Source organism: Engystomops pustulosus, chromosome 7, assembly GCF_040894005.1.
Source record: "Engystomops pustulosus chromosome 7, aEngPut4.maternal, whole genome shotgun sequence".
NCBI classification, from domain to species: domain Eukaryota; kingdom Metazoa; phylum Chordata; class Amphibia; order Anura; family Leptodactylidae; genus Engystomops; species Engystomops pustulosus.
In genome coordinates, this window is record NC_092417.1 from 122540 (window position 1) to 135032 (window position 12493).

The 12493-nt window shown below is 55.5% G+C and overlaps 1 protein-coding gene across 1 annotated transcript in view; it reads right to left on the reverse strand.

Moving 5' to 3' along the window:
- NECTIN4 (nectin cell adhesion molecule 4) overlaps positions 1 to 12493 on the reverse strand; it is a 94497-nt gene that overhangs the window by 7594 nt on the left and 74410 nt on the right. Inside the window, exon 5 of the mRNA XM_072114412.1 lies at positions 7450 to 7601. Within this exon, the coding sequence (XP_071970513.1) occupies positions 7450 to 7601 (152 nt within the window). The remainder of the gene's footprint in view (positions 1 to 7449; positions 7602 to 12493) is intronic.

Consider the following 12493-nt stretch of genomic DNA (forward strand, 5'->3'; position numbering starts at 1 on the left):
GTGTCAGACATTACCCCCGGGGAGCTCCAGAGCCCTCACTGTGTCAGACATCACCCCCGGGAGCTCCAGAGCCCTCACTGTGTCAGACATTACCCCCGGGGAGCTCCAGAGCCCTCACTGTGTCAGACATCACTCTCAGGGAGCTTTAGAGCCCTCACTGTGTCAGACATCACCCCCGGGAGCTCCAGAGCCCTCACTGTGTCAGACATCACCCCCGGGAGCTCCAGAGCCCTCACTGTGTCAGACATCACCCCCAGGGAGCTCCAGAGCCCTCACTGTGTCAGACATCATCCCCAGGAGCTCCAGAGCCCTCACTGTGTCAGACATCACCCCGGGGGAGCTCCAGAGCCCTCACTGTGTCAGACATCATCCCCAGGGAGCTCCAGAGCCCTCTCTGTGTCAGACATCACCCCGGGGGAGCTCCAGAGCCCTCTATGTGTCAGACATCACCCCCAGTGAGCTCCAGAGCCCTCACTGTGTCAGACATCACCCCCAGGGAGCTCCAGAGCCCTCACTGTGTCAGACATCCCCATCAGGGAGCTCCAGTGCCCGCACTGTGTCAGACATCACCCCCGGGAGCTCCAGAGCCCTCACTGTGTCAGACATCACCCTCAGGGAGCTCCAGAGCCCTCACTGTGTCAGACATTACCCCCGGGGAGCTCCAGAGCCCTCACTGTGTCAGACCCCAGTGAGCTCCAGAGCCCTCACAGTGTCAGACATCACCCCCGGGAGCTCCAGAGCCCTCACTGTGTCAGACATCACCCCCGGGAGCTCCAGAGCCCTCACTATGTCAGACATCACCCCCAGTGATCTGCAGAGCCCTCACTGTGTCAGACATCACCCCGGGGGAGCTCCAGAGCCCTCACTGTGTCAGACATCACCCCCGGGGAGCTCCAGAGCCCTCACTGTGTCAGACATCACCCCCGGGAGCTCCAGAGCCCTCACTGTGTCAGACATTACCCCCGGGGAGCTCCAGAGCCCTCACTGTGTCAGACATCACTCTCAGGGAGCTTTAGAGCCCTCACTGTGTCAGACATCACCCCCGGGAGCTCCAGAGCCCTCACTGTGTCAGACATCACCCCCGGGAGCTCCAGAGCCCTCACTGTGTCAGACATCACCCCCGGGAGCTCCAGAGCCCTCACTGTGTCAGACATCACCCCCGGGAGCTCCAGAGCCCTCACTGTGTCAGACATCACCCCCGGGAGCTCCAGAGCCCTCACTGTGTCAGACATCACCCCCGGGAGCTCCAGAGCCCTCACTGTGTCAGACATCACCCCCAGGGAGCTCCAGAGCCCTCACTGTGTCAGACATCACCCCCGGGGAGCTCCAGAGCCCTCACTGTGTCAGACATCACCCTCAGGAAGCTCCAGAGCCCTCACTGTGTCAGACATCACCCCCAGGGAGCTCCAGAGCCCTCACTGTGTCAGACATCACCCCCAGGGAGCTCCAGAGCCCTCACTGTGTCAGACATCACCCTCAGGGAGCTCCAGAGCCTTCACTGTGTCAGACCGCATCCTCAGGGAGCTCCAGAGCCCTCACTGTGTCAGACATCACCCTCAGGGAGCTTTAGAGCCCTCACTGTGTCAGACATCACTCCCGGGAGCTCCAGAGCCCTCACTGTGTCAGACATCACCCCCAGGGAGCACCAGAGCCCTCACTGTGTCAGGTCTATCAGGGTGACTGTCAATATGGATGTAACAAATCACAATAGTTATTGGAAGTTATCCTCCTCTCCTTCTTGTATTACACTGAAGTCAGGTCTTGGAGCAAAACAACCCCCTCACATAGGAGCCCTACAACCCTCGCTTTGTCAGGTTTGACCACAAGCCCCTCTATGTCACACCAGACCACCTATGAGGGCTTCAACCCTTTGTGTGTCAGATGTGACCATGAGTAGAGTACTAAACCCTGACATTATATATCAAGACCACTAGGGGGCATTAAATTTCCATTATGTTAGGTCTACTACAAGAGGTGCTACATGAGACATCTGGTTATCTTGAAACTCTGGATCTCGCAGTACATACCTTTTGAATACCCAGAAGGACCTACATTCCTAGCATGACCTAGGGTCATCCAGGAGCAGTAGAACACATCTAGTGTCTACAGTGAGACATCCCATAAACTGAGGAGGTGGGTGTCTGATCTGATCGCTCCATCCGGCATAGGGTGTGACAGAACCAACTTCTCCGGTTATGGAGCAGGAGATGATGACATTGTTAATCTTTGAAGTGCTAAACTCCACCCTGACTACACCTTCATCTCGGATACATTCACTCTCTTGGGTGATGCATCCATGGGAGGTCACATACAAAGTCATCATTATGGTATTTCTTACAATTTTACACTTGTTGCTGTCTGGACACTTGGGACATTGTGCAACGCTAGACTATGGAGGTGGACCACAAGTAGTGGAGGAGGAGAACCATAAATATCCTATTGGAGGATGACAGAGACGCTGGAGGAAGACTATCATAAAAAACTCACTAGATGTGGACAGCCATAAACATCCTACGAGAAGTAGACAGCCATAGCCAACCCATTAATGAAGGACACAGACAAGCATCCCACCAGAAGATGACAACCACAGGCATCCCACCAGAAGATGACAACCACAGGCATCCCACCAGAAGATGACAACCACAGGCATCCCTACAAGAGGTAGACATCCATAAGCATCTAGCAGAAGTGGAAGCACTCCACCACACCTGGCTAAAGGCAAGCACTCCGCCACACCTGGCCACTGGCAAGCACTCCGCCACACCTGGCTACAGGCAAGCACTCCGCCACATCTGGCCACAGGCAAGCAATCCGCCACACCTGGCCACAGGCAAGCGCTCCGCCACACCTGACCACAGGCAAGCAATCCTACACACCTGGCCACAGGCAAGCACTCCGCCACACCTGGCTACAGGCAAGCACTCCGCCACATCTGGCCACAGGCAAGCAATCCACCACACCTGGCAACAGGCAAGCGCTCTGCAACACCTGGCCACAGGCAAGCGCTCCGCCAGATCTGGCCACAGGCAAGCACTCCGCCACACCTGGCCACAGGCAAGCGCTCTGCCACACGTAGTTACAGGCAAGCAACCGGCCACACCTGGCCACAGGCAAGTGCTCCGCCACACCTGACCACAGGCAAGCAATCCTACACACCTGGCCACAGGCAAGCACTCCGCCACACGTAGTTACAGGCAAGCACTCCGCCACACCTGGCCACAGGCAAGCACTCCGCCACACGTAGTTTAAGGCAAGCACTCCGCCACACCTGGCTACAGGCAAGCAATCCTCCACACCTGGCCACAGGCAAGCACTCCGCCACACCTGGCTACAGGCAAGCAATCCTCCACACCTGGCCACAGGCAAGCACTCCGCCACACGTAGTTTAAGGCAAGCACTCCGCCACACCTGGCCACAGGCAAGCTCTCCGCCACACCTGGCCACAGGCAAGCACTCCGCCACACCTGGCCACAGGCAAGCACTCTGCAACACCTGGCCACAGGCAAGCGCTCTGCCACACGTAGTTACAGGCAAGCACTCCACCATACCTGGCCACAGGCAAGCACTCCGCCACACCTGGCTACAGGCAAGCACTCCGCCAGATCTGGCCACAGGCAAGCACTCCGCCACACCTGGCCACAGGCAAGCACTCTGCCACACGTAGTTACAGGCAAGCAATCGGCCACACCTGGCCATAGGCAAGCACTCTGCCACACCTGACCACAGGCAAGCAATCCTACACACCTGGCCACAGGCAAGCACTCCGCCACACGTAGTTACAGGCAAGCACTCCGCCACACGTAGCTACAGGCAAGCAATCCTCCACACCTGGCCACAGGCAAGCACTCCGCCACACGTAGTTTAAGGCAAGCACTCCGCCACACCTGGCCACAGGCAAGCACTCCGCCACACCTGGCCACAGGCAAGCACTCCGCCACACCTGGCCACAGGCAAGCGCTCTGCCACACCTGGCCACAGGCAAGCGCTCTGCCACACGTAGTTACAGGCAAGCACTCCACCATACCTGGCCACAGGCAAGCACTCCGCCACACCTGGCTACAGGCAAGCACTCCGCCAGATCTGGCCACAGGCAAGCACTCCGCCACACCTGGCCACAGGCAAGCGCTCTGCCACATGTAGTTACAGGCAAGCAATCGGCCACACCTGGCCACAGGCAAGCACTCCGCCACACCTGGCCACAGGCAAGCGCTCTGCCACATGTAGTTACAGGCAAGCAATCGGCCACACCTGGCCACAGGCAAGCACTCCGCCACACCTGGCCACAGGCAAGCACTCCGCCACACCTGGCCACAGGCAAGCGCTCTGCCACACATAGTTACAAGCAAGCACTTCGGCACACCTGGCCACAGGCAAGCACTCCGCCACACCTGGCCACAGGCAAGCACTCCACCACACATAGTTACAAGCAAGCGCTCTGCCACACATAGTTACAAGCAAGCACTTCGCCACACCTGGCCACAGGCAAGCACTCCGCCACACCTGGCCACAGGCAAGCGCTCCGCCACACGTAGTTACAGGCAAGCACTCCGCCATACCTGGCTACAGGCAAGCGCTCTGCCACACGTAGTTACAGGCAAGCAATCGGCCACACCTGGCTACAGGCAAACGCTCCGCCACACCTGACCACAGGCAAGCAATCCTACACACCTGGCCACAGGCAAGCACTCCGCCACACGTAGTTTAAGGCAAGCACTCCGCCACACCTGGCTACAGGCAAGCACTCCGCCACACCTGGCTACAGGCAAGCACTCCGCCACACCTGGCCACAGGCAAGCACTCCGCCACACCTGGCCACAGGCAAGCACTCCGCCAAACCTGGCCACAGGCAAGCACTCCGCCACACCTGGCTACAGGCAAGCACTCTGCCACACCTGGCCACAGGCAAGCACTCTGCCACACCTGGCCACAGGCAAGCACTCCGCCAAACCTGGCCACAGGCAAGCACTCCGCCACACCTGGCTACAGGCAAGCACTCCGCCACACCTGGCTACAGGCAAGCGCTCCACCATACCTGGCCATAGGCAAGCACTCTGCCACACCTAGCCACAGGCAAGCATCCGCCTGTATCGCACTTTCGTCAGACTGTTCGTCTTTTTCGGGGATTACACGGCTTGGACAGTTATTTAACAGGTGTCTGCGCTGCTTCCATGTGACATAAATAGATGATCCAACGGATTCAGACTGAGCGCAGGATTTATCTTTCAAATTGTGCCGCAAGCCCCAGCACTTACATTCACCGGGAAGAAGAAGGAGAACTTCAGGGACCTGAGCGGGGAAGCGACACATGCAGGATATCGCGTGCAGGATCTTAGTGACTCCCCGCACAGCACATTATACACGGACAATGCACTTACATGCACCAGGAAGAAGGTGAACTCCAGGGACCTGAGCGGGGAAGCGACACATGCAGGATATCAGACGCAGGATCTTAGTGACTCCGCGCACAGCGCATTATACACGGCCAATGCACTTACATGCACCAGGAAGAAGGAGGTGAACTCCGGGGACCTGAGCGGGGAAGCGACACATGCAGGATATCGGGTGCAGGATCTTAGTGACTCCCCGTACAGCGCATTATACACGGACAATGTACTTACATGCACCAGGAAGAAGAAGGTGAACTCCGGGGACCTGAGCGGGGAAGCGACACATGCAGGATATCGGGCGCAGGATCTTAGTGACTCCCCGCACAGCGCATTATACACGGACAATGCACTTACATGCACCAGGACGAAGAAGGTGAACTCCGGGGACCTGAGCGGGGAAGTGACACATGCAGGATATCGGGCGCAGGATCTTAGTGACTCCCCGCACAGCGCATTATACACGGACAATGCACTTACATGCACCAGGACGAAGAAGGTGAACTCCGGGGACCTGAGTGGGGAAGCGACACATGCAGGATATCGAGGGCAGGATCTTAGTGACTCCCCGCACAGCGCATTATACACGGACAATGCACTTACATGCACCAGGACGAAGAAGGTGAACTCCGGGGACCTGAGCGGGGAAGTGACACATGCAGGATATCGGGCGCAGGATCTTAGTGACTCCCCGCACAGCGCATTATACACGGACAATGCACTTACATGCACCAGGACGAAGAAGGTGAACTCCGGGGACCTGAGCGGGGAAGTGACACATGCAGGATATCGGGCGCAGGATCTTAGTGACTCCCCGCACAGCACATTATACACGGACAATGCACTTACATGCACCAGGAAGAAGGTGAACTCCAGGGACCTGAGTGGGGAAGTGACACATGCAGGATATCGGGTGCAGGATCTTAGTGACTCCCCGCACAGCGCATTATACACGGACATGCACTTACATGCACCAGGAAGAAGAAGGTGAACTCCGGGGACCTGAGCGGGGAAGCGACACATGCAGGATATCAGACGCAGGATCTTAGTGACTCCGCGCACAGCGCATTATACACGGCCAATGCACTTACATGCACCAGGAAGAAGGAGGTGAACTCCGGGGACCTGAGCGGGGAAGTGACACATGCAGGATATCGGGCGCAGGATCTTAGTGACTCCCCGCACAGCGCATTATACACGGACAATGCACTTACATGCACCAGGAAGAAGAAGGTGAACTCCTGGGACCTGAGCGGGGAAGTGACACATGCAGGATATCGGGCGCAGGATCTTAGTGACTCCCCGCACAGCGCATTAAACATGGACAAAGCACTTACATGCACCAGGAAGAAGAAGGTGAACTCCGGGGACCTGAGCGGGGAAGAGAAACATGCAGGATATCGGGCGCATTATACACGGACAATGCATTTACATGCACCAGGAAGAAGAAGGTGAACTCCGCGGACCTGAGCGGGGAAGAGATACATGCAGGATATCGGGCGCATTATACACGGACAATGCACTTACATGCACCAGGAAGAAGAAGGTGAACTCCTGGGACCTGAGTGGGGAAGCGACACATGCAGGATATCGGGTGCACGATCTTAGTGACCCCCCGCACAGCGCATTATACACGGACAATGCACTTACATGCACCAGGAAGAAGAAGGTGAACTCCGGGGACCTGAGCGGGGAAGTGACACATGCAGGATATCGGGTGCAGGATCTTAGTGACTCCCCGCACAGCACATTATACACGGACAATGCACTTACATGCACCAGGAAGAAGAAGGTGAACTCCGGGGACCTGAGCGGGGAAGCGACACATGCAGGATATCGGTCGCAGGATCTTAGTGACTCCCTGCACAGCGCATTATACACGGACAATGCACTTACATGCACCAGGAAGAAGAAGGTGAACTCCTGGGACCTGAGCGGAGAACCTCGGCGCAGCAGCGACACATGCAGGATATCGGGTAACTAAATGAGCCCCAATGTCTCTCTCCCCTAGTAATGTGATTCACCTCCAATAACATCCCTCTTCTCCAGGCCAGCAATGACCTACCTGTAATGTTGACAGTGACCCTGCCTTGTTTGCTGTTGGCTCCATTGGTGGCATGGCAGATGTAGACCCCAGCATCTAAGGCGCTCAGGGGACTGGTAAATTTCAGCTGGTTGCCTTCACTCTTCACATCACTTGGGAGGGAACCATTGACCCTAGACACAAATGTGAGGAATTGATTATTTATTGCATGGGGCTGCTGTAATGTCTGTGCAGTCCTATGTAAGAAAGCTATTCCTAGACAAGGTAGTGGCGGTGTGGAGGGTGATGGGGCAGCAGCCGGGTGGTGAAGGGGTTAGCCTGGAGAAGCAGGAGGTGTCTTCATGGACACAAGTCACAGCTTGCAGGGAAAGGTGCGACCGCTGACATCATCAAGAACTGGTCCAGCCAGAAACTCCAGGCTCCACTTTCCCACAGACTTGCTGGTTAGACAGAAAACAAGGGTCTGTCTGGGCCTGACACCGGGATTCCCAGGTATTGTCATCATAGCAGGTGCCTCAGGGAGGAGAACCACAACTACGACCCTGTTCAGGCCTGGGGCAGGAGTATCAGGGATAAGACCCTGTTCAGACCTGGAGCAGGAATATCAGGAATTAGACGCTGTTCAGACCTGGGGCAGGAATATCAGGGATAAGACCCTGTTCAGACCTGGGGCAGGAATATCCGGGAAAAGACCCTGTTCAGACCTGGGGCAGGAATATCTGGGATAAGACCCTGTTCAGGCCTGGAGCAGGAATATCAGGAATTAGACCCTGTTCAGACCTGGGGCAGGAATATCAGAACTAAGACCCTGTTCAGACCTGGGGCAGGAATATCAGGGATAAGACCCTGTTCAGGCCTGGAGCAGGAATATCAGGAATTAGACCCTGTTCAGACCTGGGGCAGGAATATCAGAACTAAGACCCTGTTCAGACCTGGGGCAGGAATATCAGGGATAAGACCCTGTTCAGACCTGGGGCAGGAATATCAGGGATAAGACCCTGTTCAGACCTGGGGCAGGAATATCTGGGATAAGACCCTGTTCAGGCCTGGGGCAGGAGTATCAGGGATAAGACCCTGTTCTGACCTGGGGCAGGAGTATCAGGGATAAGACCCTGTTCAGACCTGGGGCAGGAATATCTGGGATAAGACCCTGTTCAGGCCTGGGGCAGGAATATCTGGGATAAGACCCTGCTCAGACCTGGGGCAGGAATATCAGGAGTAAGACCCTGCTCAGACCTGGGGCAGGAGTATCAGGGATAAGACCCTGCTCAGACCTGGGGCAGGAATATCTGGGATAAGACCCTGTTCAGACCTGGGGCAGGAGTATCAGGGATAAGACCCTGTTCAGACCTGGGGCAGGAATATCCGGAATAAGACCCTGTTCAGACCTGGGGCAGGAATATCTGGGATAAGACCCTGTTCAGACCTGGGGCAGGAATATCAGGAATTAGACCCTGTTCAGACCTGGGGCAGGAATAACAGAACTAAGACCCTGTTCAGACCTGGGGCAGGAGTATCCGGTATAAGACCCTGTTCAGACCTGGGGCAGGAGTATCAGGGATAAGACCCCGTTCAGACCTGGGGCAGGAATATCAGGAATAAGACCCTGTTCAGACCTGGGGCAGGAATATCAGGAATAAGACCCTGTTCAGACCTGGGGCAGGAGTATCAGGGATAAGACCCCGTTCAGACCTGGGGCAGGAATATCAGGAATAATACCCTGTTCAGACCTGGGGCAGGAATATCAGGGATAAGACTCTGTTCAGACCCGGGGCAGGAGTATCAGGGATAAGACCCTGTTCAGACCTGGGGCAGGAGTATCAGGGATAAGACCCTGTTCAGACCTGGGGCAGGAATATCAGGAATAAGACCCAGTTCAGACCTGGGGCAGGAATATCAGGAATAAGACCCTGTTCAGACCTGGGGCAGGAGTATCAGGGATAAGACCCTGTTCAGACTTGGGGCAGGAATATCAGGGATAAGACCCTGTTCAGACCTGGGGCAGGAGTATCAGGGATAAGACCCTGTTCAGATCTGGGGAAGGAATATCAGGGATAAGACCCTGTTCAGACCTGGGGCAGGAATATCAGGGATAAGACCCTGTTCAGACCTGGGGCAGGAATATCAGGAGTAAGACCCTGTTCAGACCTGGGGCAGGAATATCAGGAGTAAGACCCTGTTCAGACCTGGGGCAGGAGTATCAGGACTAAGACCCTGTTCAGACCTGGGGCAGGAATATCAGGAGTAAGACCCTGCTCAGACCTGGGGCAGGAATATCAGGGATAAGACCCTGTTCAGACCTGGGGCAGGAATATCCGGGATAAGACCCTGTTCAGACCTGGGGCAGGAATATCTGGGATAAGACCCTGCTCAGACCTGGGGCAGGAATATCAGGAGTAAGACCCTGCTCAGACCTGGGGCAGGAGTATCAGGGATAAGACCCTGCTCAGACCTGGGGCAGGAATATCTGGGATAAGACCCTGCTCAGACCTGGGGCAGGAATATCAGGAGTAAGACCCTGCTCAGACCTGGGGCAGGAGTATCAGGGATAAGACCCTGCTCAGACCTGGGGCAGGAATATCAGGGATAAGACCCTGTTCAGACCTGGGGCAGGAGTATCAGGGATAAGACCCTGTTCAGACCTGGGGCAGGAATATCAGGAATAAGACCCTGTTCAGACCTGGGGCAGGAATATCAGGAATAAGACCCTGTTCAGACCTGGGGCAGGAATATCAGGAATAAGACCCTGTTCAGACCTGGGGCAGGAATATCCGGGATAAGACCCTGTTCAGACCTGGTGCAGGAATATCAGGGATAAGACCCTGTTCAGACCTGGGGCAGGAATATCTGGGATAAGAGCCTGTTCAGACCTGGGGCAGGAATATCAGTGATAAGACCCTGTTTAGACCTGGGGCAGGAATATCAGAACTAAGACCCTGTTCAGACCTGGGGCAGGAGTATCAGGAGTAAGACCCTGTTCAGACCTGGGGCAGGAATATCAGGGATAAGACCCTGTTCAGACCTGGGGCAGGAATATCAGGGATAAGACTCTGTTCAGACCCGGGGCAGAAGTATCAGGGATAAGACCCTGTTCAGACCTGGGGCAGGAATATCAGGGATAAGACCCTGTTCAGACCTGGGGCAGGTATATCAGGGATAAGACCCTGTTCAGACCTGGGGCAGGAGTATCAGGGATAAGACCCTGTTCAGACCTGGGGCAGGAGTATCAGGGATAAGACCCTGTTCAGACCTGGGGCAGGAATATCTGGGATAAGACCCTGTTCAGACCTGGGGCAGGAGTATCTGGGATAAGACCCTGTTCAGACCTGGGGCAGGAGTATCAGGGATAAGACCCTGTTCAGACCTGGGGCAGGAATATCAGAACTAAGACCCTGTTCAGACCTGGGGCAGGAGTATCCGGGATAAGACCCTGTTCAGACCTGGGGCAGGAGTATCAGGGATAAGACCCTGTTCAGACCTGGGGCAGGAATATAAGGAATTAGACCCCGTTCAGACCTGGGGCAGGAATTTCAGGAATAAGACCCTGCTCAGACCTGGGGCAGGAGTTTCAGGAGTAAGACCCTGCTCAGACCTGGGGCAGGAGTATCAGGGATAAGACCCTGTTCAGAACTGGGGCAGGAATATCAGGAGTAAGACCCTGCTCAGACCTGGGGCAGGAATATCAGGGATAAGACCCTGTTCAGACCTGGGGCAGGAATATCATGGATAAGACCCTGTTCAGACCTGGGGCAGGAATATCAGGGATAAGACCCTGCTCAGATCTGGGGCAGGAATATCAGGAGTAAGACCCTGCTCAGACCTGGGGCAGGAGTATCAGGGATAAGACCCTGCTCAGACCTGGGGCAGGAATATCTGGGATAAGACCCTGCTCAGACCTGGGGCAGGAATATCAGGAGTAAGACCCTGCTCAGACCTGGGGCAGGAGTATCAGGGATAAGACCCTGCTCAGACCTGGGGCAGGAATATCAGGGATAAGACCCTGTTCAGACCTGGGGCAGGAGTATCAGGGATAAGACCCTGTTCAGACCTGGGGCAGGAATATCAGGAATAAGACCCTGCTCAGACCTGGGGCAGGAATATCAGGGATAAGACCCTGTTCAGACCTGGGGCAGGAGTATCAGGGATAAGACCCTGTTCAGACCTGGGGCAGGAATATCAGGAATAAGACCCTGTTCAGACCTGGGGCAGGAATATCAGGAATAAGACCCTGTTCAGACCTGGGGCAGGAATATCAGGAATAAGACCCTGTTCAGACCTGGGGCAGGAATATCCGGGATAAGACCCTGTTCAGACCTGGTGCAGGAATATCAGGGATAAGACCCTGTTCAGACCTGGGGCAGGAATATCTGGGATAAGACCCTGTTCAGACCTGGGGCAGGAATATCAGTGATAAGACCCTGTTCAGACCTGGGGCAGGAATATCAGAACTAAGACCCTGTTCAGACCTGGGGCAGGAGTATCAGGGATAAGACCCTGTTCAGATCTGGGGCAGGAATATCAGGGATAAGACTCTGTTCAGACCCGGGGCAGAAGTATCAGGGATAAGACCCTGTTCAGACCTGGGGCAGGAATATCAGGGATAAGACCCTGTTCAGACCTGGGGCAGGTATATCAGGGATAAGACCCTGTTCAGACCTGGGGCAGGAGTATCAGGGATAAGACCCTGTTCAGACCTGGGGCAGGAGTATCAGGGATAAGACCCTGTTCAGACCTGGGGCAGGAATATCTGGGATAAGACCCTGTTCAGACCTGGGGCAGGAGTATCTGGGATAAGACCCTGTTCAGACCTGGGGCAGGAATATCAGAACTAAGACCCTGTTCAGACCTGGGGCAGGAGTATCCGGGATAAGACCCTGTTCAGACCTGGGGCAGGAGTATCCGGGATAAGACCCTGTTCAGACCTGGGGCAGGAGTATCAGGGATAAGACCCTGTTCAGACCTGGGGCAGGAATATAAGGAATTAGACCCCGTTCAGACCTGGGGCAGGAATTTCAGGAATAAGACCCTGTTTAGACCTGGGGCAGGAATATCAGGAGTAAGACCC